General features: G+C 41.1%; 1 protein-coding gene across 1 annotated transcript in view; it reads left to right on the top strand.

Annotated features, from left to right (window-relative positions):
- Positions 1–24,504, top strand: part of GRIP1 (glutamate receptor interacting protein 1) — a 171,694-nt gene that overhangs the window by 53,403 nt on the left and 93,787 nt on the right. Inside the window, exons 6-9 of the mRNA XM_029205607.1 lie at positions 13,887–14,034; positions 15,928–16,097; positions 22,300–22,455; positions 23,114–23,266. Of these exons, the coding sequence (XP_029061440.1) occupies positions 13,887–14,034; positions 15,928–16,097; positions 22,300–22,455; positions 23,114–23,266 (627 nt within the window). The remainder of the gene's footprint in view (positions 1–13,886; positions 14,035–15,927; positions 16,098–22,299; positions 22,456–23,113; positions 23,267–24,504) is intronic.

Here is a 24,504-nt window from a genome sequence, read left to right as displayed (position 1 = left end):
CAAAGTTAGCCTAGGTACCCAACTAACACAATCAGCTGTATACCGCTGCTTTTACGCTTGCTTCCAGACATCCTGGGCCTGAAATAAAGATACTGTCCTAGTGTACTCTATACAGTACTGTACAGTAAAGTACACAAAAGCACAACCACTTGTAGAGGATGCACGCATGTGACAATGTACGCCAGACACATGAACTAATATATGTGACTGGACGTGTGAATGCATGTTGGCAACTTTGAAAGTTCACAACTTGAAGGTTCATATGTTAGGGGCATTACTGTACTTCCTTCATTAAAATCTCATCAAATTATCCTAATTTGAGTATATCATGTTTTTTGCTAGGACCTTGACTTCGTAAGCTTCTGCTACTCCATGTTTCTGTTCAGCTGTCAGTCAACATGATTCGCTCAGAGTCTTCTGCAGACCATCTGGTCTGGCAGATTCTCCCATGGCCAGACAGTGTCCTTTCCCAGGCATCCAGGGCATTCACATCTCTTCATGCTGTTAGGGTACAGAACCTTTGTTCAGTCTCTGAGTGATGCCAGTCTTTTCAAGAGCTCATAATCCTGGAAGTAGCTTATTTACCTGACCATTTCCAGCTATTAGAATACCCACTTATAGAAAGGAAATGACCAATGAGTTCAAGTTCCGTCTGGAAGGTGGGTTACCTTTCGTGGAATGGATTGTGCCCTGATGATTTTGCCATCAGATAAGCTCAAACACTTCTCAGTCTGGTATTATGAGGCATTGAATAGAATTCCTTATGCAGGCTTAGAATTTAGACAAAGGAAAAATAGCCCTCATCATCAACATCACCGGTATGCATATGCACCCTGTTGCAAGAACAGCCATTCAAAGGATTTAAACATGGGGTTAACATGATTTCAACTACACTGGGAACTCTTAAGCATAACAATATGGCTTAAATGTCTGCATCATCACTACTGTTAGCATAACCTTGAATAAAATAATAGGTCTTCGTTCATTCCATCAGCAAATAACATTGAGCACCTAGTGTGTACACAGATGCCGTGTAGACAATATGGAGAGTCACTGTCATGAGCAGGACGTACACAGTCCCTGCAGCGTGGAGCTTATTACATTTTTTTTTTTAATTTTTTAATTTTTTTTTTTTTTTGCGGTACGCGGGCCTCTCACTGTTGCGGCCTCTCCCGCTGCGGAGCACAGGCTCCAGACGCGCAGGCTCAGCGGCCATGGCTCACGGGCCCAGCCGCTCCGCGGCATGTGGGATCTTCCCGGACCGGGGCACGAACCCGTGTCCCCTGCATCGGCAGACGGACTCTCAACCACTGCGCCACCAGGGAAGCCTCGGAGCTTACATTATTAATCAAAGAACAATTAAAGAGGTAATTGAATAACTAATTGTTGAATTACGTTTATTAGAAGTGCTGTGAAGGGAAAGCATAGGGTTCTGTTAAAGCATATAGCAGACAGGTTGACGTGGTTTGCAGGGCAGGGCAGGAGTCCCTGCAGAAGTGACATTTGAGCAGAGAGCAGCGGTGAAGGAGGGACCAGGGGAGAGTTAGAACATTCCAGGTAGACAGAACAGTATATATAAGGGGCCAGAGGCAGGAAGGCACACAGTGTTTTTGAAGAATTGAAAGAGGAATAGGAAGCTGGGGCAGAGAGAACAAGGGCAGAATGGTGGTAAAGGAAACTGATGAGGTAAGCAGGAACCAGATCATGTAGGTCCTTGAAGACTCCGATAATACATTTTACCCTGTTACAAGAACAGCTGTTGAAAGGTTTTAAGCGTGGGGTTAACATCATGAGATCTGCACTTTTAAAAAATTCGATATGGATTGGGGAAGTTGGGAGCCGTGAGAAGATGAGGGATATATCAGTTGATGGAAGCTTGGACTAAAATGGTGATGATGGATCTGGAAATTGAATGAAATTGAGAACTCTTTAGAAATTAGAATCAAGAGGAATTTGTGAGAGTGAGGGAGAAGATGGAGTTGGGGATGACTCCTGGGTTTCTGGTTTGCCTGACAGAATAAAACGTGAGCCATTCACTAGGAGGAGACATGGAGAAGGATCAGTGGAGTGGGGTGGCCTCACCATTCGCTTTGGGCATGTTGTGTTTGATGGGCTTATGAGATATTCAGGAATTGTGCAAGGCAGCACTGAAGGATGTGTGCTGGACACATGCATTTGAGAGTGCACATGGTGAGGTGAAACTCTTGGCTGCTAAGGAGAGAGAACAAAGGACTGAGCTCATACGCTATAAGCTGTTGTCAACAATCCCTGATCAGCTTTACATGAGATAAGCGCCTTCTTTTCCTCATCATTTTTTTCTGCATAAGTTAGGACCTCATTATGACACAGTCTTGTTAGAAAGTTAAAGTTGTGCCCTAGAAAGTTCTTAATGTGAATACTTCATGTTATGGGATGAATGTACGACGGTGGGGGACCATCCCTCAAACTCAGCCTTTAAAGGATGTTAGCGTTGACATCAAAATATTTAAAGGTCTGAGGGTTTTCATCCCATCTTTATATATATATATATATATATATAAATATAAATTTATTTATTTATTTATTTATGGCTGTGTTGGGTCTTCGTTGCTGTGCTCAGGCTTTCTCTAGTTGCAGCGAGCAGGGGCTACTCTTCGTTGCAGTGCACGGGCTTCTCACTGCAGTGGCTTCTTCTTGTTGTGGGGCACAGGCTCTAGGCACACAGGCTTCAGTAGTTGTGGTGCGTGGGCTCAGTCGTTATGGCTCGCGGGCTCTAGAGCACAGGCTCAATAGTTGTGGTTCACGGGCTTAGTTGCTCCACGGCATGTGGCATCTTCCCGGACCAGGGCTCGAACCTGTATCCCCTGCATTAGCAGGTGGATTCTCAACCACTGCACCACCAGGGAAGACCCTGCATCCCATTTTGATAAACAGTAATTGTCTAGAATCACTTTTATATCTAGCAGCTCCCCTCTTCTACCCAATAGTAGGATACTGGAATTTAAATTCAGCTATTGTGTATTTTCATAAAGTTTATTAACCTTCTCTAATTTTCCAATTCCCACTAGGATCTTCCTTACTGACATTGCTTGCTCTTTGCGGAGTCATAGATTATCAGAGTTAGAGATCTTTTATTGAAGTCCCCTAATTTTACAGGTTAAGAAAATGAGGTCCAGGGGAGATGATGGCTTGGGCCACATGGTAAGTTGGTGGCATAGCTAGAACCACCCTCCAGACCTCCAGATCTGAGCCCAGCTTAGAATCACACTGTGTCTTCTCTTTACCATGAGTTTACCTTTCTCTTTTCAGAGTTCTGAAGCTTTCCAGAGTTCTGAAGCTTTCCACTTTAAATTTTAAAAGAAACTCATTAATTGCACATTAGGCTCCCCCACATGTAAATGTTGCATTTGTTGTTCCTTCAAAGCTTTATTGGGGAAAGTACTGCTTAAAGAGAGACTGTTACTCTAGTTTTCTATTCCAGAGGTGCACCAGAGCAGCTATGAGTACACTCTCTCTCTCCCTCTAAATTAATGGTGGCAGAAAATATTATACCCTTTTTCTATGCTCCTTAGTGTTCCTATCATTTCTTACTACAAGAAAAATTTTAATATTAATTCTTCACTATAACTGGAACATTAGAACCAAACATAAGAATATCATTTTTAATACCTTGACAAATATATAGGCCAGGAAAAAAAGCATAGCAATGTAAGAGTTTATATTTAAACAACTTTCACATATGCCGGTAACCTCTTTATAAACTCTGATCTTTAATCCTGATGTAATGCTTTTAAGAAACATGAAAACCTAGTGTGTGTACTGGGTGATGGTTGATGGTGGCTTTATAAAATTTACATCTGCAAATAACTATAAATAGCTGTTTCTTAGAATAAAAGTTCAAGAAAGTTATGTTGGAGGCATAAACTCAAGTGAAAAGGCCTGTCACAGTACAGATTCAACTGGCAACAAAAACTCAAACTTACACTACTAGCTTAAATGTGGTAGAAGTTTATTTCTTGGGAGAGCAAGCAGTCTCTGGAGATACAGTTTCAGGAATCTAAGCATCCCCTATCTGGGAGTGCCATGCCCTTGTCTGCATGGTGGGAGATGGCTCACCAGTTCTGGGCCCACAGTGCAACATCAAGAAAAGGGAAAATGAGGTAGGGGAGGGCACAGCCATTCTTTTTAAGAATGTGTCACATCTCACTTCTACTCGCTTCCCATTGGCTGGAACTTAGTCACATGGCTACACCTCACTGCAGAGGACGCTGGGAAATGTTGTCCTTAGCTGGGCAGCCATTCGCTCAGCTAAAACTTAGAAAGCTTATTACTAAGAAAGAAGGAAAGATGGGATGCCAAGGAACAACTCTATTTCTGTCATTTGTAAGAGGTTAAGTTATAAGAAACAAAGAACTTTATTACTTTCATCTGTTAAGCCCAATAAATTTATCTTTAGACAGAAAACCATGTGGAAGAATACATGTGATTGTCACCTCACAAACCTGTCTGTTAAAACTCCAACAGGTCTATGAGAAATGATTTGGGAAATTAGTCCTTCTAAAATTAGCACTAAAGTTCTATAAAAATAATGTGAGAAAAGGCTCCACTAGGCCAGAGCTCACATGAGGTTCAACCTGAACAGAAAAAGACATTGCAAGGGAGCAAACTCCAGCAAGAGGAGGACAACAGACTTCTGGGGATGGAGCTATAGGCATCAGATTATGTGCACTTGGCTTAGCAGAACTTTGACTGTTAGAGTTGAAAGGGGGAAAGAATCAGCTACCCTCGTGATGGAAGGACAGCTCACACAGGGACTACAGGACTGACCAGAATTCTTTACTAGGAGGTCCCAGTGAGACAGATGATGTGCAAACCACCATTGCAGATAGGCCTGGGACCACTCACTTATAAACCCCAAGGTAAGAGTAAGGCAGGACCCTGGGCAGCACATGACCAAGGGAAGAACTGGAGAGAAACAAAGCAGGAAACGAGGGAGAAAGAAGAGAAGCCAGATGATGTCAATGGCCTGAGATCAGGGTGTTAACACAGCAGGGTGAGCAGGACCAGAGAGTTAGGCTTATGGGAAAATTGTAGCCATAACACCCGAGAATCAAAAAATCCTCTTAGTGGACTAAGACCTTTGGCTCCTCCCAGCTTTTATTAATGGGACCCTGCCCTGAAATTGACAGGAAGAGGTACAGGCCTTTTAACCTTTTTTAGGACTAAATATTACCGATCATTTAAGAAACATAGTGCATACAATAATCCTTAGCCCTGGAATATGAATGCGGTTGGCATGACTGTGCTCATCTTTACCTTATTTAAGAAGAATCTTGCTTCATCTGGGACTGAAGATGGCTCTCTCCCAGGGGACTTTTAGCTTCAGGAGTCAGTGCATATTGCCTGAGCTTCAGCAATAGGAATACAGATTTCCTACTTCACCATATGTGAGTGGTGGCTTGGTGATAAAGATGTACTTGCAGGAAGACAAAATGGTATTAATGAAGTCTTAAACACCAGAGCAGTAGAAAGTCATAAAAATACTACCTAGAGGACCTTCACGATGGTGGAGGAGTAAGACGTGGAGATCACCTTCCTCCCCACAAATACATCAGAAATACATCTACATGTGGAACAACTCCTACAGAACACCTACTGAACGCTGGCAGAAGACCTCAGACCTCCCAAAAGGCAAGAAACTCCCCACGTACCTGCATCGGGCAAAAGAAAAAAAGAATAAACAGAGACAAAAGAAAAGGGATGGGACCTGCCCCTCTGGGAGGGACCTGTGAAGGAGTGAAAGTTTCCACACACTAGGAAGCCCCTTCGCGGGTGGAAACAGGGGTTGGGCGGGGGGGAAGCTTCAGAGCCACGGAGGAGAGCGCAGCGACAGGAGTTCAGAGGGCAAAGCAGAGAGATTCCCACAAAAAGGATCAGAGCCGACCGGCACTCACCAGCCCGAGAGGCTTGTCTGCTCACCCGCCGGGGCGGGCGGGGGCTGGGAGCTGAGGCTCGGGCTTTGGAGGTCAGACCCCAGGGAGAGGACTGGGGTTGGCTGCATGAACGCAGCCTGAAGGGGGCTAAGTGCACCACAGCTAGCCGGGAGGGAGTCTGGGAAAAAGTCTGGACTTGCCTAAGAGGCAAGAGACCATTGTTTCGAGGTGCCTGAAGAGAGGATATTCAGAGCACCGCCTAAACGAGCTCCAGAGACAGGCGAGAGGCGCGGCTATCAGCGCGGACCCCAGAGACGGGCATGAGACACTAAGGCTGCTGCTGCAGCCACCAAGAAGCCTGTGTGCGAGCACAGGTCACTCTCCACACCTCCCCTCCCGGGAGCCTGTGCAGCCCGCACTGCCAGGGTCCGGTGATCCAGGGACAACTTCCCCAGGAGAACACACAGCGCGCCTCACGCTGGTGCAATGTAATGCCGGCCTCTGCGGCCGCAGGCTCACCCCGCATCCGTGCCCCTCCCTCCCCCCGGCCTGAGTGAGCCAGAGCCCCATAATCAGCGGCTCCTTTAACCCCGTCCTGTCTGGGCAGGAACAGACGCCCTCAGGCAACCTGCATGCAGAGGCGGGGCCAAATCCAAAGCTGAGCCCGGGAGCTGTGAGAACAAAGAAGAGAAAGGGAAATCTCTCCCAGCAGCCTCAGGAGCGTCAGATTAAATCTCCACAATCAACTGGATGTACCCTGCGTCTCTGGGATACCTGAATAGACAACGAATCATCCCAAAACTGAGGCAGTGGACTTTGGGAGCAACTGTAGCCTTGGGGTTTGCTTTCTGCGTCTAATTTGAATCTAGTTTTATGTTTATCTTAGTTTAGTATTTAGAGCTTATTATCATTGGTAGATTTGTTTCTTGATTTGGTTGCTCTCTTCCTTTTTATTTATATATTTTTTATTTTTCCTTTTCCTCTTTTTGTGAGTGTGTATGTGTATGCTTCTTTCTGTGATTTTGTCTGTATAGGTTTGCTTTTACCATTTGTACTAGGGCTCTATCTGACCATTTTTTTTTTAGTGTAGTTTTTAGCACTTGTTATCATTCATGGATTTGTTTATTGATTTGGTTACTCTTTTCCTTTTTATTTTTTTGCATTACTTTTTATTTTTTTTATTTCAATAATTTTTTATGTATTTTTTTTCTTTCTTTTTTTTTTCCATTTCTCCCTTTCTTCTGAGCTGTGTGGCTGACAGGGTCTTGATGCTCCAGCCGGGTGTCAGGCCTGAGCCTCTGAGGTGGGAGAGCCAAGATCAGGACATTGGTCCACCAGGGACCTCACGGCCTCTCATAATATCAATCGGTGAGAGCTCTCCCAGAGACCTCCATCTCAATGCTAAGACCCAGTTCCACTCAACGACCAGCAAGCTCCACTGCTGGACACCCCATGCCAGACAACTAGCAAGACAGGAACACAACACCACCCATTAGCAGAGAGGCTGTCTAAAATCATACTAAGTTCACAGACACCACAAAACACACCACTGGACGCGCCAATCCCCTCCACCAGGAAGCCTGCACAACCCACTGAACCAACCTTAGCCACTGGGGGAAGAGACCAAAAACAACAGGAAGTACGAACCTGCAGCCTGTGAAAAGGACACCCTAAACACAGTAAGTTAAGCAAAATGAGAAGACAGAGAAACACACAGCAGATGAAGGAGCAAGGTAAAAACCCACCAGACCTAACAAATGAAGAGGAAATAGGCAGTCTACCTGAAAAAGAATTTAGAATAATCATAGTAAAGATCATCCAAAATCTTTGAAATAGAATGGAGAAAATACAAGAAACGTTTAACAAGGACCTAAAAGAACTAAAGAGCAAACAAAGAATGATGAACAACAAAATAAATGAAATTAAAAATTCTCTAGAAGGAATCAAGAGCAGAATAACTGAGGCAGAAGAACAGATAAGTGACCTGGAAGATAAAATAGTGGATATAACTACCGCAGAGCAGGATAAAGAAAAAAGAATGAAAAGAATTGAGAACAGTCTCAGAGAGCCCTGGGACAACATTAAATGCACCAACATTCAAATTATAGGGGTCCCAGAAGAAGAAGAGAAAAAAAAAAGGGACTGAGAAAATATTTGAAGAGGTTATAGTTGAAAAATTCCTTAATAAAGGAAAGGAAATAGTCAATCAAGTCCAGGAAGCAGAGAGAGTCCCATATAGGATAAATCCAAGGAGAAACAGGCCAAGACACATATTAATCAAACTATCAAAAATTAAATACAAAGAAAAAATAGTAAAAACAGCAAGGGAAAAGCAACACATAACATACAAGGGAATCCCCTTAAGGTTAACAGCTGATCTTTCAGCACAAACTCTGCAAGCCAGAAGGGAGTGGCAGGACATATTTAAAGTGATGAAATGGAAAAACCTACAACAAAGATTACTCTCCCCAGCAAGGATCTCATTCAGATTTGATGGAGAAATCAAAACCTTTACAGACAAGCAAAAGCTAAGAGAATTCAGCACCTCCAAACCAGCTTTACAACAAATGCTAAAGGAACTTCTCTAGGCAGGAATCACAAGAGAAGGAAAAAACCTACAATAACAAACCCAAAACAATTAAGAAAATGCTAATAGGAACATACATATCGGTAATTACTTTCAATGTAAATGGATTAAATGCTCCAACCAAATGACTAGACTGGCTGCATGGATACAAAAACAAGACCCATACATATGCTGTCTACAAGAAACCTACTTCAGACCTAGAGACAAATACAGACTGAAAGTGAGGGGATGGAAAAAGATATTCAATGCAAATGGAAATCAAAGGAAAGCTGCAGTAGCAATTCTCCTATCAGAAAAAATGACTTTAAAATACAGACTATTACAAGAGACAAAGAAGGACACTACATAATAATCAAGGAATCAGTCCAAGAACAAGATATAACAATTGTAAATATTTATGCACCCAACACAGGATCACCACAATACATAAGGCAAATGCTAACAGCCATAAAAGGGGAAATCGACAGTAACACATTCATCGTAGGGGACTTTAACACCCCACTTTCACCAATGGACAGATAATCCAAAATGAAAATAAACAAAGAAACACAGCCTAAAAAGACATATTAAACAAGATGGACTTAATTGATATTTATAGGATATTCCATCCAAAAACAACAGAATACACTTTCTTCTCAAGTGCTCATGGAACATTTTCCAGGAGAGACCATATCTTGGGTCACAAGTCAAGCCTTGGTAAATTTAAAAAAATTGAAATCGTATCAAGTGTCTTTTCTGACCACAACGTTATAAGACTAGAAATCAAAAAATACCTAGAAACAATGAAAACACAATGACCCAAAACCAATGGGATGCAGCAAAAGCAATTCTAAGAGGGAAGTTTATAGCAATACAATCCTACCTCAAGAAACATCTCAAATAAACAACCCAACCTTACACCTAAAGCAATTAGAGAAAGAAGAACAAAAAAAATCCAAAGTTAGCAGAAGGAAAGAAATCATAAAGATCAGATCAGAAATAAATGAAAATGAAATGAAGGAAACATTAGCCAAGATAAATACAACTAAAAGCTGGTTCTTTGAGAATATAAACAGAACTTATAAACCATTAGCCAACCTCATCCAGAAAAAAGGGAAAAGACTCAAATCAATAGAATTAGAAATGAATAAGGGGAAGTGACAACTGGCACTGCAGAAATACAAAGGATCATGAGAGATTACTACAAGCAACTATATGCCAATAAAATGGACAACCTGGAAGAAATGTACAAATTCTTAGAAAAGAACAACCTTCTGAGACTGAACCAGGAAGAAATAGAAAATATAAACAGACCAGTCACAAGCACTGAAATTGAAACTGTGATTAAAAATCTTCCAACAAACAAAAGCCCAGGACCAGATGGCTTCACAGGCGAATTCTATCAAATATTTAGAAAAGAGCTAACACCTATCCTTCTCAAAATCTTCCAAAATATAGCAGAGGGAGGAACACTCCCAAACTCATTCTACGAGACCACCATCACCCAGATACCAAAACCAGACAAAGATGTCACACAAAAAAGAAAACAACAGGCCAATATCACTGATGAACATAGATGCAAAAATCCTCAACAAAATACTAGCAAACAGTATCCAACAACACATTAAAAGGATCATACACCATGATCAAGTGGGGTTTATCCCAGGAATGTAATGATTCTTCAATATACGCAAATCAATCAGTGTGATACACTGTATTAACAAATTGAAGGAGAAAAGCCATATGATCATCTCAATAGATGCAGAAAAAGCTTTTGACAAAATTAAACACCCATTTATGATAAAAACCCACCAGAAAGTAGGCATAGAGGGAACCTGCCTCAACATAATAAAGGCCACATATGACAAACCTACAGCCAACATCGTTCTCAGTGGTGAAAAACTGAAACCATTTTCACTATGATCAGGAGGAAGACAAGGTTGCCCACTCTCACCACTATTATTCAACATAGTTTTGGAAGTTTTGACCACAGCAATCAGAGACAAAAAATAAATAAAAGGAATCCAAATTGTAAAACAAGAAATAAAACTGTCACCTTTTGCAGGTGACGTGATAGTATACATAGAGAATCCTAAAAATGCTACCAGAAAACTACTAGAGCTAATCAATGAATTTGGTGAAGTGGCAGGATATAAAATTAATGCACAGAAATCTCTTGCATTCCTATACACTAATGATGACAAATCTGAAAGAGAAATTAAGGAAACAGTCCCATTTACCACTGCAAAAAAAAGAATAAAATACCTAGGAATAAACCTATCAAAGGAGACGAAAGACCTGTATACAGAAAACTATATAAGACACTGATGAAAGAAATTAAAGATGATACAAACAGATGGAGAGATATACCATGTTCTTGAATTGGAAGAATCAACGTTGTGAAAATGACTATACTACCCAAAGCAATCTACAGATTCAGTGCAATCCCTATCAAACTACCAGTGGCATTTTTCACAGAACTAGAACAAAAATTGCACAATTTGTATGGAAACACAAAAGACCCCGAATATCCAAACAATCTTGAGAAAGAAAAATGGAGCTGGAGGAATCAGGCTCCCTGACTTGAGACTATACTACAAATCTACAGTAATCAAGACAGTATGGTACTGGCACAAAAAACAGAAATATAGATGAATAGGACAGAAAGCCCAGAGGTAAACCCCCGCACATATGGTCACCTTATCTTTGATAAAGGAGGCAAGAATATACAATGGAGAAAATGCAGCCTCTTCAATAAGTGGTGCTGGGAAAACTGGACAGCTACATGTAAAAGAATGAAATTAGAACACTCCCTAATACCATACACAAAAATAAACTCAAAATGGATTAAAGACCTAAATGTAAGGCCAGATACTATCAAACTCTTAGAGGAAAACATAGACAGAACACTCTATGACATAAATCACAGCAAGATCCTTTCTGACCCACCTCCTAGAGAAATGGAAATAAAAACAAAAATAAACAAATGGGACCCAGTGAAACTTAAAAGCTTTTTCACAGCAAAGGAACCCATAAACAAGATGAAAAGACAACACTCAGAGTGGGAGAAAATAGTTGCAAATGAAGCAACTGACAAAGGATTAATCTCCAAAATATACAAGTAGCTCATGCAGCTCAATATCAAAAAAACAAACAACCCAATCCAAATATGGGCAGAAGACCTAAATCGACATTTCTCCAAAGAAGGTATACAGATTGCCAACAAACACATGAAAGGATGCTCAACATCACTAATCGTTAGGGAAATGCAAATCAAAACTACAATGAGTTATCACCTCACACCAGTCAGAATGGCCATCATCAAAAAATCTACAGACAATAAATGCTGGAGAGGGTGTGGAGAGAAGGGAACCCTCTTGCACTGTTGGTGGGAGTGTAAATTGATACAGTCCCTATGGAGAACAGTATGGAGTTTCCTTAAAAAACTAAAAATAAAACTGCCATACGACCCAGCAATCCCACTACTGGGCATATACCCTGAGAAACCATAATTCAAAAAGAGTCATGTGCCACAATGTTCATTGCAGCTGTATTTACAATAGCCAGGACATGGAAGCATCCTAAGTGTCCATCGACAGATGAATGGATAAAGAAGACGTGGCACATATATACAATGGAGTATAACTCAGCCATAAAAAGAAATGAAATTGAGTTATTTGTAGTGAGGTGCATGGACCTAGAGTCAATCATACAGTGTGAAGTAAGTCAGTAAGAGAAAAACAAATACCGTATGCTAACACATATATATGGAATCTAAAAAAGAAAAAAAGGTTCTGAAGAACCTAGGGGCAGGACAGGAATAAAAACGCAGACATAGAGAACGGACTTGAGGACACAGGAAGGGGGAAGGGTAGACTGGGACGAAGTGAGAAAGAGGCATGGACATATATACACTACCAAATGTAAAATAGATAGCTAGTGGGAAGCAGCTGCATAGCACAGGGAGATCAGCTCGGTGCTTTGTGACCACCTAGAGGGGCGGGATAGGGAGGGTGGAAGGGAGACGCAAGAAGAAGGGGATATGGGGATATGTATACATATAGCTGATTCACTTTGTTATACAGCAGAAACTAACACAACATTGTAAAGCAATTATACTACAATAAAGATGTTAAAAAAAATAACTACCAAAAATATACAGTCTTGAAAAGTGAGATAACTCAAAGGCTTGAGGTCATAATATATCAATAATAATAATAATAATAATAATCTATGTATATAGCACTATATAAATTACAAAATGCTTTAACTATACATTGATTTCCATTGTAGTAAATGCTGAGGAAAATGTACCATTTTCTAGGTAAGCAAGCAGACTTAGAAAATTTTAGTAACTAGTCTATGATACCATGATATCTTCTTTTACACAAAATATTGAGAAAAGAAGAAGTAAGTACAGGTGTTATAAATCCATGTCCAGGCCTCTTTCCCGTGTGACCTCTGCCTCTTCTAAGCTTTAAATGATGTAATGAGTTTTTTCATTTATTCATACATTCATTCAACAACTATTTATTGCACAACCTCTGTGTGCCAGTCATTATGCTGGGCACTGTGGATGCTGTGATGGACCAGACATATGCTCTGCCTTCACAGCAAGCTTGCCATCTGGCAAAGGACAGAGGCACGTCATCCACACTAGTCATTAAGAATGAGTGAGGTGTGTGCGACAACAGCAGGATAATAGCAGGCTGTGGGAGCACAGGAGAAAAGGATCTCACCAAATCACAGGTCAGGAGAGGCTTCCCAGAGGAATTGATCTTTACATCCCCAAGGGTAAGTACCAGTTGATGGAATGAAGAGAGTTCCCAGCTAAAAATAAAGCTTGTGTGGAGATGCTTCTGAGGGAGAGGTGACCCTAGATCAGATCCAGAATAGGGATAACCCAGAGGATTTACATATTTAAGTTAGCGTATGCCTTCCTACTATTGGCCTACTTAGAGACATCATCAATTCACCCTTCCTTCCCATCCATCCATCCGTCCGTCCATCCATCCATCCATCCATAGTAGGTGCTAAGATGTTTATTGAGTTAATTAATTTTTTAAACTTTTCTCAAGAGACCCAGTATGTGCCAGGCACTGTGCCTAGTGATGGAGAGGGCATAAAGGTACACAAGACATCATCCCAGCTGACGTGAAGCTTAAGTGTTAATTGAAGAGATAAACCCATGCACATATTACCGTAATACAAGCTCGATAGAACGGGTGTCCTAAAAGATGCCCTAAGAAGTTACCACACACTGGACGTGGGGATAGTACACGGAGGGAAATCTAAGTTTCGGTGATAACGTTAACAGATCAACATCAGACTCAACATTCTCCACCTTTTTCATGTGTCTGTTTGATTATTCTGTTTTTTTTTATTTTCTGAAATTTGTTCTTCCATAGATTCTGTGGCGACAGCATCCGGACCACTACTAGTAGAAGTTGCCAAAACTCCTGGTGCCAGCCTTGGTGTGGCCCTGACTACCTCGATGTGCTGTAACAAACAGGTCATTGTCATAGACAAAATCAAATCTGCAAGTATCGCAGACAGGTGAGTGTCGTAGAAAGTGCCTACTCTTCAAAACTGCATGTGTGTTAAAATATGTAGAGATATATTTATATGTGTATATACATGCACATATGTAATACCTACACATATACACACACAGTAAAGAGCTCTTCTACCAGTTTATGCAAGCTTCATATACAAAACAAGTTACTGTTCTAGCGCTTAAAAATTCACCTACCTTATCAGCCACCCCATCATGTAATGTTGCTTCACCCAAATGTTTGGTGTGGCCTTTAGAAATGGGAAAAAAAGTCAAGCAACTCAGCATATTTACCTACTGTGTCCTAGGGTAATAGCCCGTTTTTGGTTTAGGGTAGCTAAGCAGATCTTTATTATGTGAACAGTTAATCCTGCCACCATACAATCTTATTCCTTTTTTCTGAAATAAATAAAACAACATTCTTAAAATGATACAATCTTGAAAGAAAGGCCCTCTACCGTCATAGTATGTTAGTCTTACGGTTTCACCATTTTCAAGGGTCCCCGACAACACCATTCATTCCCATGACAATAAAAACGCAAGACTTTTATCCTGAACTCTTCTTCCTAATTAGTATTTTAGACTTACAAGAAGGGGAAAAAAAGACTACCTTACCACCTAATAAATTATTTCACAGCTTCTGGTAAGAAAACCCCCAGCTCATAGCTGAAGCACTCCAAGTGCATCCACGGGGAATTTTATTTTTAGATCACTTGAAATGCTTTTGTCTTGAGAAGTAGACCCTGGTCACCTTGGAAATGTTTAAATCTATTGGGCTGGCCGAAACGTTCATCTGGGTTTTTCCATAAGATCTTACAAAAAAACCTGAACGGACTTTTTGGCCAACCCAATACTTGACTACCCAATCTCCCTTCATGTTTCCAGCCCTCTTCTCCCCAGGCCCTGGCCCTGCCTGGGGAACCTCTGACTCCGATGCACCTGTGGCCACCCCTGTAGTGGTCAATCTACAGCTCCACTGTGCTGTTACCTACATTCAGCCCTTTAACAGTAATGGCCATTGACCCACGGGTACTCTCCCATTCAAAGGTGCAGGATGCTTTCATTTTCTCCCTGTTTCTTTCCCATTTCGCAGCAGGTAAGCAGTTTAAGCAGCTGTCCACTTGACTGGTACCTCGGGATGCTGACTGCTGTGTTTGCTGTTCTCAACTCATCCAGTAGCCAGTCTCTTGAGTTCAGCAAGATGTAGCAGCCAGCCCCTCCCCCATCCCAGCTACTCCCGTGCTCCACTCCCCACGAAGGCCTCCTCTGACTACTCTTTGACTTCTGCATAATTTCCATCATCATCAAGAGCTTTTGTACTAATAATTGTTTTGTTTAACTCCAGAAAAACAAAATAACACAGAGTAATCAAGCACTGGTGATCTGGGAGCTTGAGTGAGACAATTCTGAGCAAGCACTGGCTGAATCTTTCCCCAAGTTATTGCCACTAACGCAGAAAATCGTTGTAAATGACCCTATTCCCATTCTGTGAGTCACATCTTAACATTCTGAATGTTTACCAACTCACAGATATAAAAACCTATGAGGAAAAATCATAGAAAAAAGTCAAGGGGAAATATTTTCCTGTTCTTCCCTCCTTCCTGCTCACTTCCCCTCAACTTGCAGCATCACCACCCCCTAAATAATATATTTTTTATGAAGGACAAAAGAAAAACATCTCCTTGAGTTTTTCTCTATATTCTACAAGGTTTTACATTCCTCTTCTTATCCAAGGAACTTAACATCTGAGAGGCGGTGTTTCCTATAACATCCAAACGATTCCTTTTTTTTCTTAAGTAAGTGAAAACTGTGTGAAGTTTTAACTATGAGGACGTGAAAGTTGGAATCCAGGGAGGCCGGCACGCCATTGTAGTGAGACTTTCTCCCTTCCGTAGATGTGGTGCTCTGCATGTGGGCGATCACATCCTGTCCATTGACGGGACCAGCATGGAGTACTGTACGCTCGCAGAAGCAACCCAGTTCCTGGCCAACGCCACCGACCAGGTCAAGCTTGAGATTCTTCCCCATCATCAGACCCGCCTGGCCCTGAAGGGACCTGACCATGGTGAGAGGATCCATCTGGATAAATCTCTGTTATCCTCCCCTTGCAATGATTGCTTCTCCAGCAGAGTTAGAAAGCAGGGAGACGCTGAGTTTAATTCTGCCTCTGTCATTTCTTTTCAAAACAACAGGTGATCTTTGTTTACCCTTCATCTTCCAAATCCCTTTTCCTAAGCCACAGGTATTTTACTTGAAACCCCCAAATTGAGGAAAGAAACGTTGTTTGAAATAGAATTTTCAGGCTTGTACTATTTGATTTTTTTTTTTTAAAGCCTTTGGTGCAAATTGAGTGTGGAGAGAAGGGAAATAATTTGACTTCTTGTTATTCATATTGAATTTCCACTCTGCTTAAAGGACAGTAAAGGCAAATAGTAAAACTCCCAGTTTTCAAAACTAAGGTGGGTATCATGCCAGACCCTTCAAATATTGGGGGAGGTGGGTGGGAAGAGTTGCATGAGGGATGACTTTCTCTAGATTTTGTCTGTTCGCCAGAGTAGTTTTTTTCTTAGGATGGAGAACAACCTTTCTGACCAAATATTTCTCCTGGGAGTATCAGAATATTTCACTACAGTTATGCAGTAACAAGTGTCAACTGAGGGAATCTGCATTTTCACTGTCTTGAAGCTCACAGATCTGCTCGCTGAACATTTATATACCATCCCACCTAGGCATCTTTAAATAAAACCCAGTGCAAGAAAAAGGACTTTGAGCCCAAAATCAAATGAAGAAAGACTCTCCAGTGAGGTCTTTGTTCCAACCCTCCTCCCTCCTTTTCCTTAAACCAAGCACCCTCCATTTTTATTCTTTGAAACCAATTCCTCGAAGCCTCACTAATACTATCAGGGTTCCCTAAAGGCGAAGAACACATTTCTGTATGTTTAGTTAGCAAGAGAAGAATTTTCTCTGGAACCGAAATTTTGCTTATGAGGAGGTCATTTGTATCCTATGTCTCCAACCTTCTAAAACACACTGCACTTTTCCACAGTTTAGGAAAAAAAGAGGTACCAAATAATTTTCATACTGAATGAGTCAGCTGGATGCAACCTTTTTTAATTAAATGGAGCTTAGACAGCCCTGGAGCTAATGAAAATCTCCAGTACAGCATTCTCTTTATCAGATTTTAATTTTACACATTGGAGTTGGAGAAATGAGGCAGCCGAGGCAGTTTATGAAATTCTGCCTCATATGAATGGAAACGATAAGGGGGTGCAGTTCATGGGAACGTTCCCTTCCCGTCAAGGGGCCATGCGGGCCTTTCCCGCTCACTGGCTGAGAAGGGAGATTTCTAAAATCATTAAGTTTCTTCTAAATTAATCTGAAGCCGCCACTGGATTTGGAGCACAGTGGGCACAACAGTGCACACTGCCTGGTGCTTTTTCAGCATGAGATTTTGCTTGGTAAATTCTGGTATCAATGAATCAGGAAAGTGAACAGATCCTATAAAAATTTCATTGTCTTCAGCAACCTCATTTTTCCCACCTTTTATTTGCCCTGTATACAAATCATAAATAGTTCAAATAGTTTCCACTCATGAAATATTAAATATTTTTACCTGCCAAGACAGTCCGAGAAGATGAATTTATATACTAAAATGGATGGAGACCAAAAATTAATTTTTCTTTTCTTCACTGTGGAAAACCTGACATCATTTGTGATTTTGCAGGGGGGTAAAGGGCTGGTCATTTTAGTAATTCTAGCTTCTGTTTTTGACCCTGTCATCCACTTTTGTTGAAAATTGTTCACCATCTTCTTTATCTAACATACAGACATCTCCCTACATTTTACATTAAAATCAGACTTCTATTTCCAAGAAGAAATTTAATTAAACATAATTAAATCCCCATTAATCCTCATAAATGTGATTGTGTTTATAATTCTCAAACTTCTGTTTTGGTATGTAGTGGTGTCGTTTTGCATAGGTTTACCCTTTTACTACAAGAAAGTTCTGGTTATTTTTTCAAAATCTCTGATCCCTAAACAGCCTGTCTCTCATCCCATAGGTGGATGGAGATATAACATTTCCCAGATTTTGCTTAGCAACAAAGCATTCAGGAAAATATAGCATTCAGGGAAATATAGAAATGGGCACATCAACCAGGAATAGATTAACTGTGCCTTTTGCTGGGAAGTAGCAACATTCAAAAAGCCAACAAGAATGAGTTTTTTAAAGACCTCAGAAATTGTTCCCACTGAGGGTCTTTGGGAGACATAGTCATGACTGGAGGAAACTTTGTAAAAGAGTTTGGAAAAGAAAATGTGAGCAGAGTCATGAGGTTCTATATACATTCAGTACCAGGAGGACTTCCATTTCTGAGCCCCAGGAGCAACCACCAGAGTAGCTGTTGCCTACACCCTTGGACTCCTGGACAGGACAAGAGGGTACAGTTAGAGAAGTGAACAAACAGAAGTACCTTGCATATCAGATACCTCAAGATTTCAACAGCGATGTCACCTTGGAATGATAGGAAAAACGTTATATTTTCCTTGCTGTTTATCTGTAACAAAGGACTTAGGAACACACATAGGAAGAGGCAGTAGAGTATGGTGGCTGAGGGCAGCAACTCAGAGTCAGACTTTCAGCACTTTAATTCTGGCTCCACCACTTGGGAACTTAGCAAGTTACCCAACTTTTCTATACCTCAGTTTCTTCATCTGTAAAATGGGTATTATAATAATACCTACCTTATAGGTATATCGTGAGTATTATCTGAGATAATCCATGTAAAAGCACTTAGCACAGTGCCTGGTATATAGCGAGTACTCAGTGAAAGCTGACTGTTATTATGGGGACCATTAAATGGGAGAATATACATGAATGTTTTTTGCAATATGAAAGAGCATGCCAAAAATGTACCATCTAGGGCTTCCCCAGTGGCGCAGTGGTTGAGAGTCCGCCTGCCGATGCAGGGGACACGGGTTCGTGCCCCGGTCCAGGAGGATCCCACATGCTGCAGAGCAGCTGGGCCTGTGAGCCAGGGCCGCTGAGCCTACATGTCCGGAGCCTGTGCTCCACAGCGGGAGAGGCCACAACGGTGAGAGGCCTGCGTACCACAAAAAAAAAAAAAGTACCATCTAATTTTTAAACTAAAATACTTGCCTAACATATGAGTATTAAGTACACCACCATAAAACAGAAGAGATTTACAGTGCACGTTCAAAATAGGCTATAGCTGTCTTCTCTGGCCTACATTGTTTGTTGAACACCTTTTGCATTCATTATCCATGGCATGCAGTTTTTTGCATTATCGAATATAATTTTTGTCTCAATTATTTTATGTGTATGAAGATTTAGTCCCCAGTAGTAGTTCAAAGTCAAAGTAAATGTTATGACCTACATTTAACCTGCCTGCGACAAATGGCACAGTGCCAGGCATACAATAGGTGCTCAATAGCTTTCTTATTGTGTTATCAATTGGGCTTGACGGTAATCAAAAATGCCCAGTAATTTTCAAAGCACTCCATAAAGAACTGGGTTGAAAAGTGAGTGTAGAGTTCTGAAGCTCACTCACTGTACCTCATTTGACAATATTTTACAGAGCTCAATAGAATGGCTGTGGGTAGATTAGCCAGACCCAGCAATGACTGCATCTTGCTAAAAAGTCTTCTGGTACACCCTAAAGTGGAATGCAGACGGTGAAAGAGAATCCATCAGGGACTTCCTGGGCAGTGCTCTTTATCCCAAGGAAACTGCTGCTGCAGTGTGGACAGTGTGGACATGGACCTCCTGTTCCTTCATGCATGCATCCATTCACTCATTCATTCACTCATTCATCAGTCATTATATACCAGACACTGTTCTAGTTGCCATGATACATCTAGTGAGCAAGACAAGCAAAGTGATTCCTAGTCTCATGGAATTTACATTCCAGTATAGAGGGACAAACATTAAAAGTATATTAAATAAATAAAGCCATTTCAGACAGTAATAAGTGGTATGAAGAACATAAAACAGCAGTGGGATAGCATGGATGGGAGAGGGCAGCTACTTCATCCAAGGAGGTCAGAACAACTCTGAGGTGGTGGTACCTGAGCTGAGACCTGAATGATAGCAAGAAGCCAGCCATGAAAACAAGGGGGAGAAGAATATTAGAGGTAGGAAAACAGGAAGTGCAAATGCCCTGAGGCAGGAAGCAGCCTGGCTTGTTCTAAGACAAGACAAAAGACCAACATGGCTGAAACAGGCAGTGATGAGGAGAGTGCTAGGGGATGAAGCTGGAGAGATAAGTAGGACGCACTTTTTTTTTTTTTGCGGTACGCGGGCCTCTCACTGTTGTGGCCTCTCCCGTTGCGGAGCACAGGCTCCGGACGCGCAGGCTCAGCGGCCATGGCTCAGGGACCCAGACGCTCCGCGGCATGTGGGATCTTCGTGCCCCCTGCACCGGCAGGCAGACTCTCAACCACTGCGCCACCAGGGAAGCCCAGGACTCACTTTTGATTCTGTTTGTAATTGTAACCCATTGAAGTACCTTAAATGGGAGTTACATGATCTAACTTATATATTTGAAAGATCATTCTGTATTGTGGATACAGAGATGAACCAGGGAGCCAAGTCTGAAGATGAGGAAGTGATCTAGGTGAAGGAGATGGTGGCTTGAAAGTAGAATAGCGGAGAGGGAGATGGAACCCAGAATAGAAACAGCAGCGGATAGAAGGAAAGGGCCAGATGGTTTAGGGTTACAAAATTATGGTGGCCAGAAAAGTGTGCTGCCGATTCCTGAAATATTCTCTAAACTTAAGTGCCCGATGAGTGAAATTTGTTGAGTGAGAGATACATCTATTTCCTTTAAAAATGATTCATTGGCAAGTAGATAGAAAGTAGACAGAATCAATGCTATTAATAAAGGGTCACTGGATTTTATTCTGTGTACGAGCGTCATGCTAAGCACCTTAGGTACGTAATTCTCACAGTTGGCCTGTGCAGTAGATGCTTCCATGATCTCCACTCGACATATGAGGAAACTGAGGCCTCGTAACTGGCCAGGGTCACATACAGAAGATGGGCTGGAGCCGGAACAGAAACTCAGCTTGGCCTCAGCCCATGGTGATCTGTCCACACTAGTGCTTTTGTTCCATTTACTGTCTCATTCCAGAAAGGCTGTGAAGTGGCCAGTGAGACTGATATCACGGATGGTATAATCTAAACTCTTATGTAAATAACCCTCCTTTAAATACTTACAGAGTATTTGACCTCACTACATGAATAGATACTGCAAAGTCATTCACATGTAAGGCATCTAACCTTAGAATCGTAACAGTAGGAGATAAAAGTTCATATTTTATTTTTCATTTCTTAAGATACTTAAATGAAAAATTTCATGTCAATATAGTAACAAACATAAAAGTGCTCGTATTTCCGAACACTGGGTAGAAAATCAAATCTAAACAATATTGAAATTAGAATGGAAATATGATACACAATTTTTTGAAAATAAAGGGGACACCAGAATTTTGAAATTGACTTTATTAAAATTTCATGGCATCTTAAGGAAATATAAAGTATTTGAAATACTTTAATAATTAAATATCTCTTTCAAATGTAAACACATCTTTTAAAAATACCCCCAAAATTATAAAATATATTGAGACTTTTATCTTCTGATTAGAGTATAAATAAGATCCTGATAATGATAAATGATTAGAGTGGTTTATTGTTGAGAAAAATCAAGTTCAAGTGATGAATAGTAGTGTAATTAAAATGTCACAGCAGTAAATTGTGATGTGTGACTAGTAAACCCCTTGAATCAGGAGCCAGTGTGATTTATCGTTCCTTCTTTCCTTTTTCTCAAAACAAGTGCTACTAACTGGCCGAGATTTGCAAATCTTTAATCACTAATCTTGTGCCATAGATCTTTGTGGGGTTGACTTTTAAGTTAAAAAAAAAATGTTTTTAATCTCTGCTGTGAAGCACAGGGGAGATTAGAAATGGATTCAATAGTCATCTTAAAAGGAGAAAAAAATGGGCTGGGGAAAGACGTGCATTATTCTTGCGAAGATGAAAAGTTGCCATCCCTGATGTTGATCATCAGTTTTGCTGACCACTAAGAAAAGGGCAAAGTCAATATTTTTTTTTTTTTTTTGCAAGCAGCTTTCATTGTTTTGTTACACTTTTTATTTGTGCAATGCAAGTTACTTTTTCCTCTTTTTTTTTTTTTGGTTCTTTGTTTGTTTGTTTGTTTTTATTTCTCATCATCACTTCATATGGGCAGTGAAAATTCAGAGGAGCGACAGGCAACCTCCCTGGGATCCCTGGGCCAGCGACCACTGCAGTCTTCACACCTACCATCACTATAATACGTACCACCCAGACCATTGCAGAGCGCCAGCCCTGACATTCACGAAAGCACCTCCTCCAAACAGCCCTCGTAATGTTCCAGGCTTTCGCCTCCTGGTCTTTTACTTAAATTATATTCTTCTCACCCCTTCCTCATCTGATTCATACCATTTTTGGTTTCATGGGTGTGGTGTGCTTTTCTTTATGTAGTAGCAACTTAACATTTCTGTCATCTCTTAAGTCCTTCTTTTCCATCAGAAAGCATTTGTTGTTAGGAAAGGACGTAAAGGTTCCGAATGCTTTATGTGTGGTCAGGAAATACCAATGCAGAATAGTATATACAGTACAGTATTCTCAGACCTTATTTGTGTATGTGGAACCACTTGTGAAATTCATGTCAGAAAATATCTGAAAATGAGGTTATGTATTTGGTGCATTGAGTTGTTGTTTATGGAGAAACTTGTTTTAATGTTTACTTTTTTGTCTAAAGCAAAATTCATAGAGCCTCTCCGTGTTGCATTATACTTATGAAGATCAGTGCTGCTCCTCAGGCATTTCCGGGCCCTTGTAACTCAGATTCTAAAGCGCTGTCTCCATGGCTCCTGGGATCTGGTCTCTTATTGGTTGGGGTACCTACTAGCCATTGCTGTGCCTCTTGTGTGTCTTTCTATATTGTTGCTGGTTGGCAGGTGTGGCAGGCTCACACCCCACCTGAGAATGCTCTGTGCCAAGTCCTCACTCTTTTACAGCAGCTTTGTCTTCATCCTTCTCTCCTACCTCCACGAGTGCATACAGCCTGAGTTCCCTGAACATGGGGACTTTGCCTCGAAGCCTCTACTCCACTAGCCCACGTGGAACCATGATGAGGAGGAGGTTGAAAAAGAAAGACTTCAAAAGCTCACGTAAGTGAAATGTTAGCCAATGACTTTTGGCCTGGAGGAAACGGGTGGGTCTGTTGGAGTCTTGGATATAAGGAAAGCTTCGGGAAGAGTGTTTCACAGGTAGACGCTAAGCAGCTCGCAGCCCTGCGCCAAAGACCGTTGAAATGATCTTTCTTATCGACAAGGTAATGATTGCACCAAATACGGTTTCAGACTGAATTTGTTAGTTCATTCTACCTTTGCCTACAGCTTTTGTTTTTGAGATCTTTTTCTTGCTCTTTTGATCTGATAAAATAACCAAAGATGTGATTTTTTTTCTTTAAGACTTCTTCCTTATATTCTGGGTAGTTTTGGACATGAAATCTTTGTTCTTAGTTTCTTTTTCACTCTAAAGCAGTTTTTTAAAACTAGGTCCCCCTTTTGATAAATATAAGAGTTCCATGCAGTTGTTTAATATTATTATAAATTTCATACTAAATTATATTTCATGAACCTCCCCCTACAAGAAAGGCAATGATAAGTTTAAACATGCGTTTTCAAACTATATCTCATTCCCCTTGAATGTGCCTTTTCAAACTGTATTTCACTCCCCAAGATTCTAAAACTTTCCCCAGGAACGTGCCGCACTGAAAATCTCTGCCCTAACATATATCTCTGTTACTCACTCCAGCATCAGGAAGATTGAAGGATGCTCGTCTTTACAACAAGCATCCTAAGGTCCAGGAATTTCGACCGTGATTCTTAGAAATACGATCTTCTGGGACAGCCAAGCACATTATAGATTAGGCAAGACTAGGAAAATGTGGTTGGCTGCTTGTTTCTGGATAGCTGGTTGTACGTGTAAACAAGAAAAGGGTGGTTGAATGTCTTAGGGAAGAAGGGAAGAAACACATCACTCCTAAATTTTTCTTTTGTGGTGACGGGAGGGCAGAATATAATCTCTCGTCATAATCACATAAGTTTTAAAGGAAGAGAACACCTATCTCTCCAACCAGATCTAATCATAGTCTAGAGAGGTGTGAGTATTTCTTGGTTTTTTTGGTGGCCATGATTGTGATTCCTGTAAAGAAGCTCAAAGAAGATGGGATCTCTTCCTGTGCTTACCATGGGGAAGAAGATGGGATCTCTTCCTGTGCTTACCATGGGGATAAAGTAAGGACCACTCTTAAGTTACCTAAACAAAACCAAACCCAGGTACTTCAAGACTGGTGTTAAAGAGAAAATGTTCTTGTGAGGAAGGGTGGTTGGATCTATTGGCT

This window comes from Monodon monoceros, unplaced genomic scaffold, assembly GCF_005190385.1.
Source record: "Monodon monoceros isolate NGI ecotype Baffin Bay Population unplaced genomic scaffold, NGI_Narwhal_1 Super_Scaffold_6, whole genome shotgun sequence".
Classification (NCBI taxonomy): Eukaryota; Metazoa; Chordata; class Mammalia; order Artiodactyla; family Monodontidae; genus Monodon; species Monodon monoceros.
The sequence above is the reverse complement of the archived record's forward strand: the minus strand, read 5'-3'. Positions and strand labels throughout refer to the sequence as shown.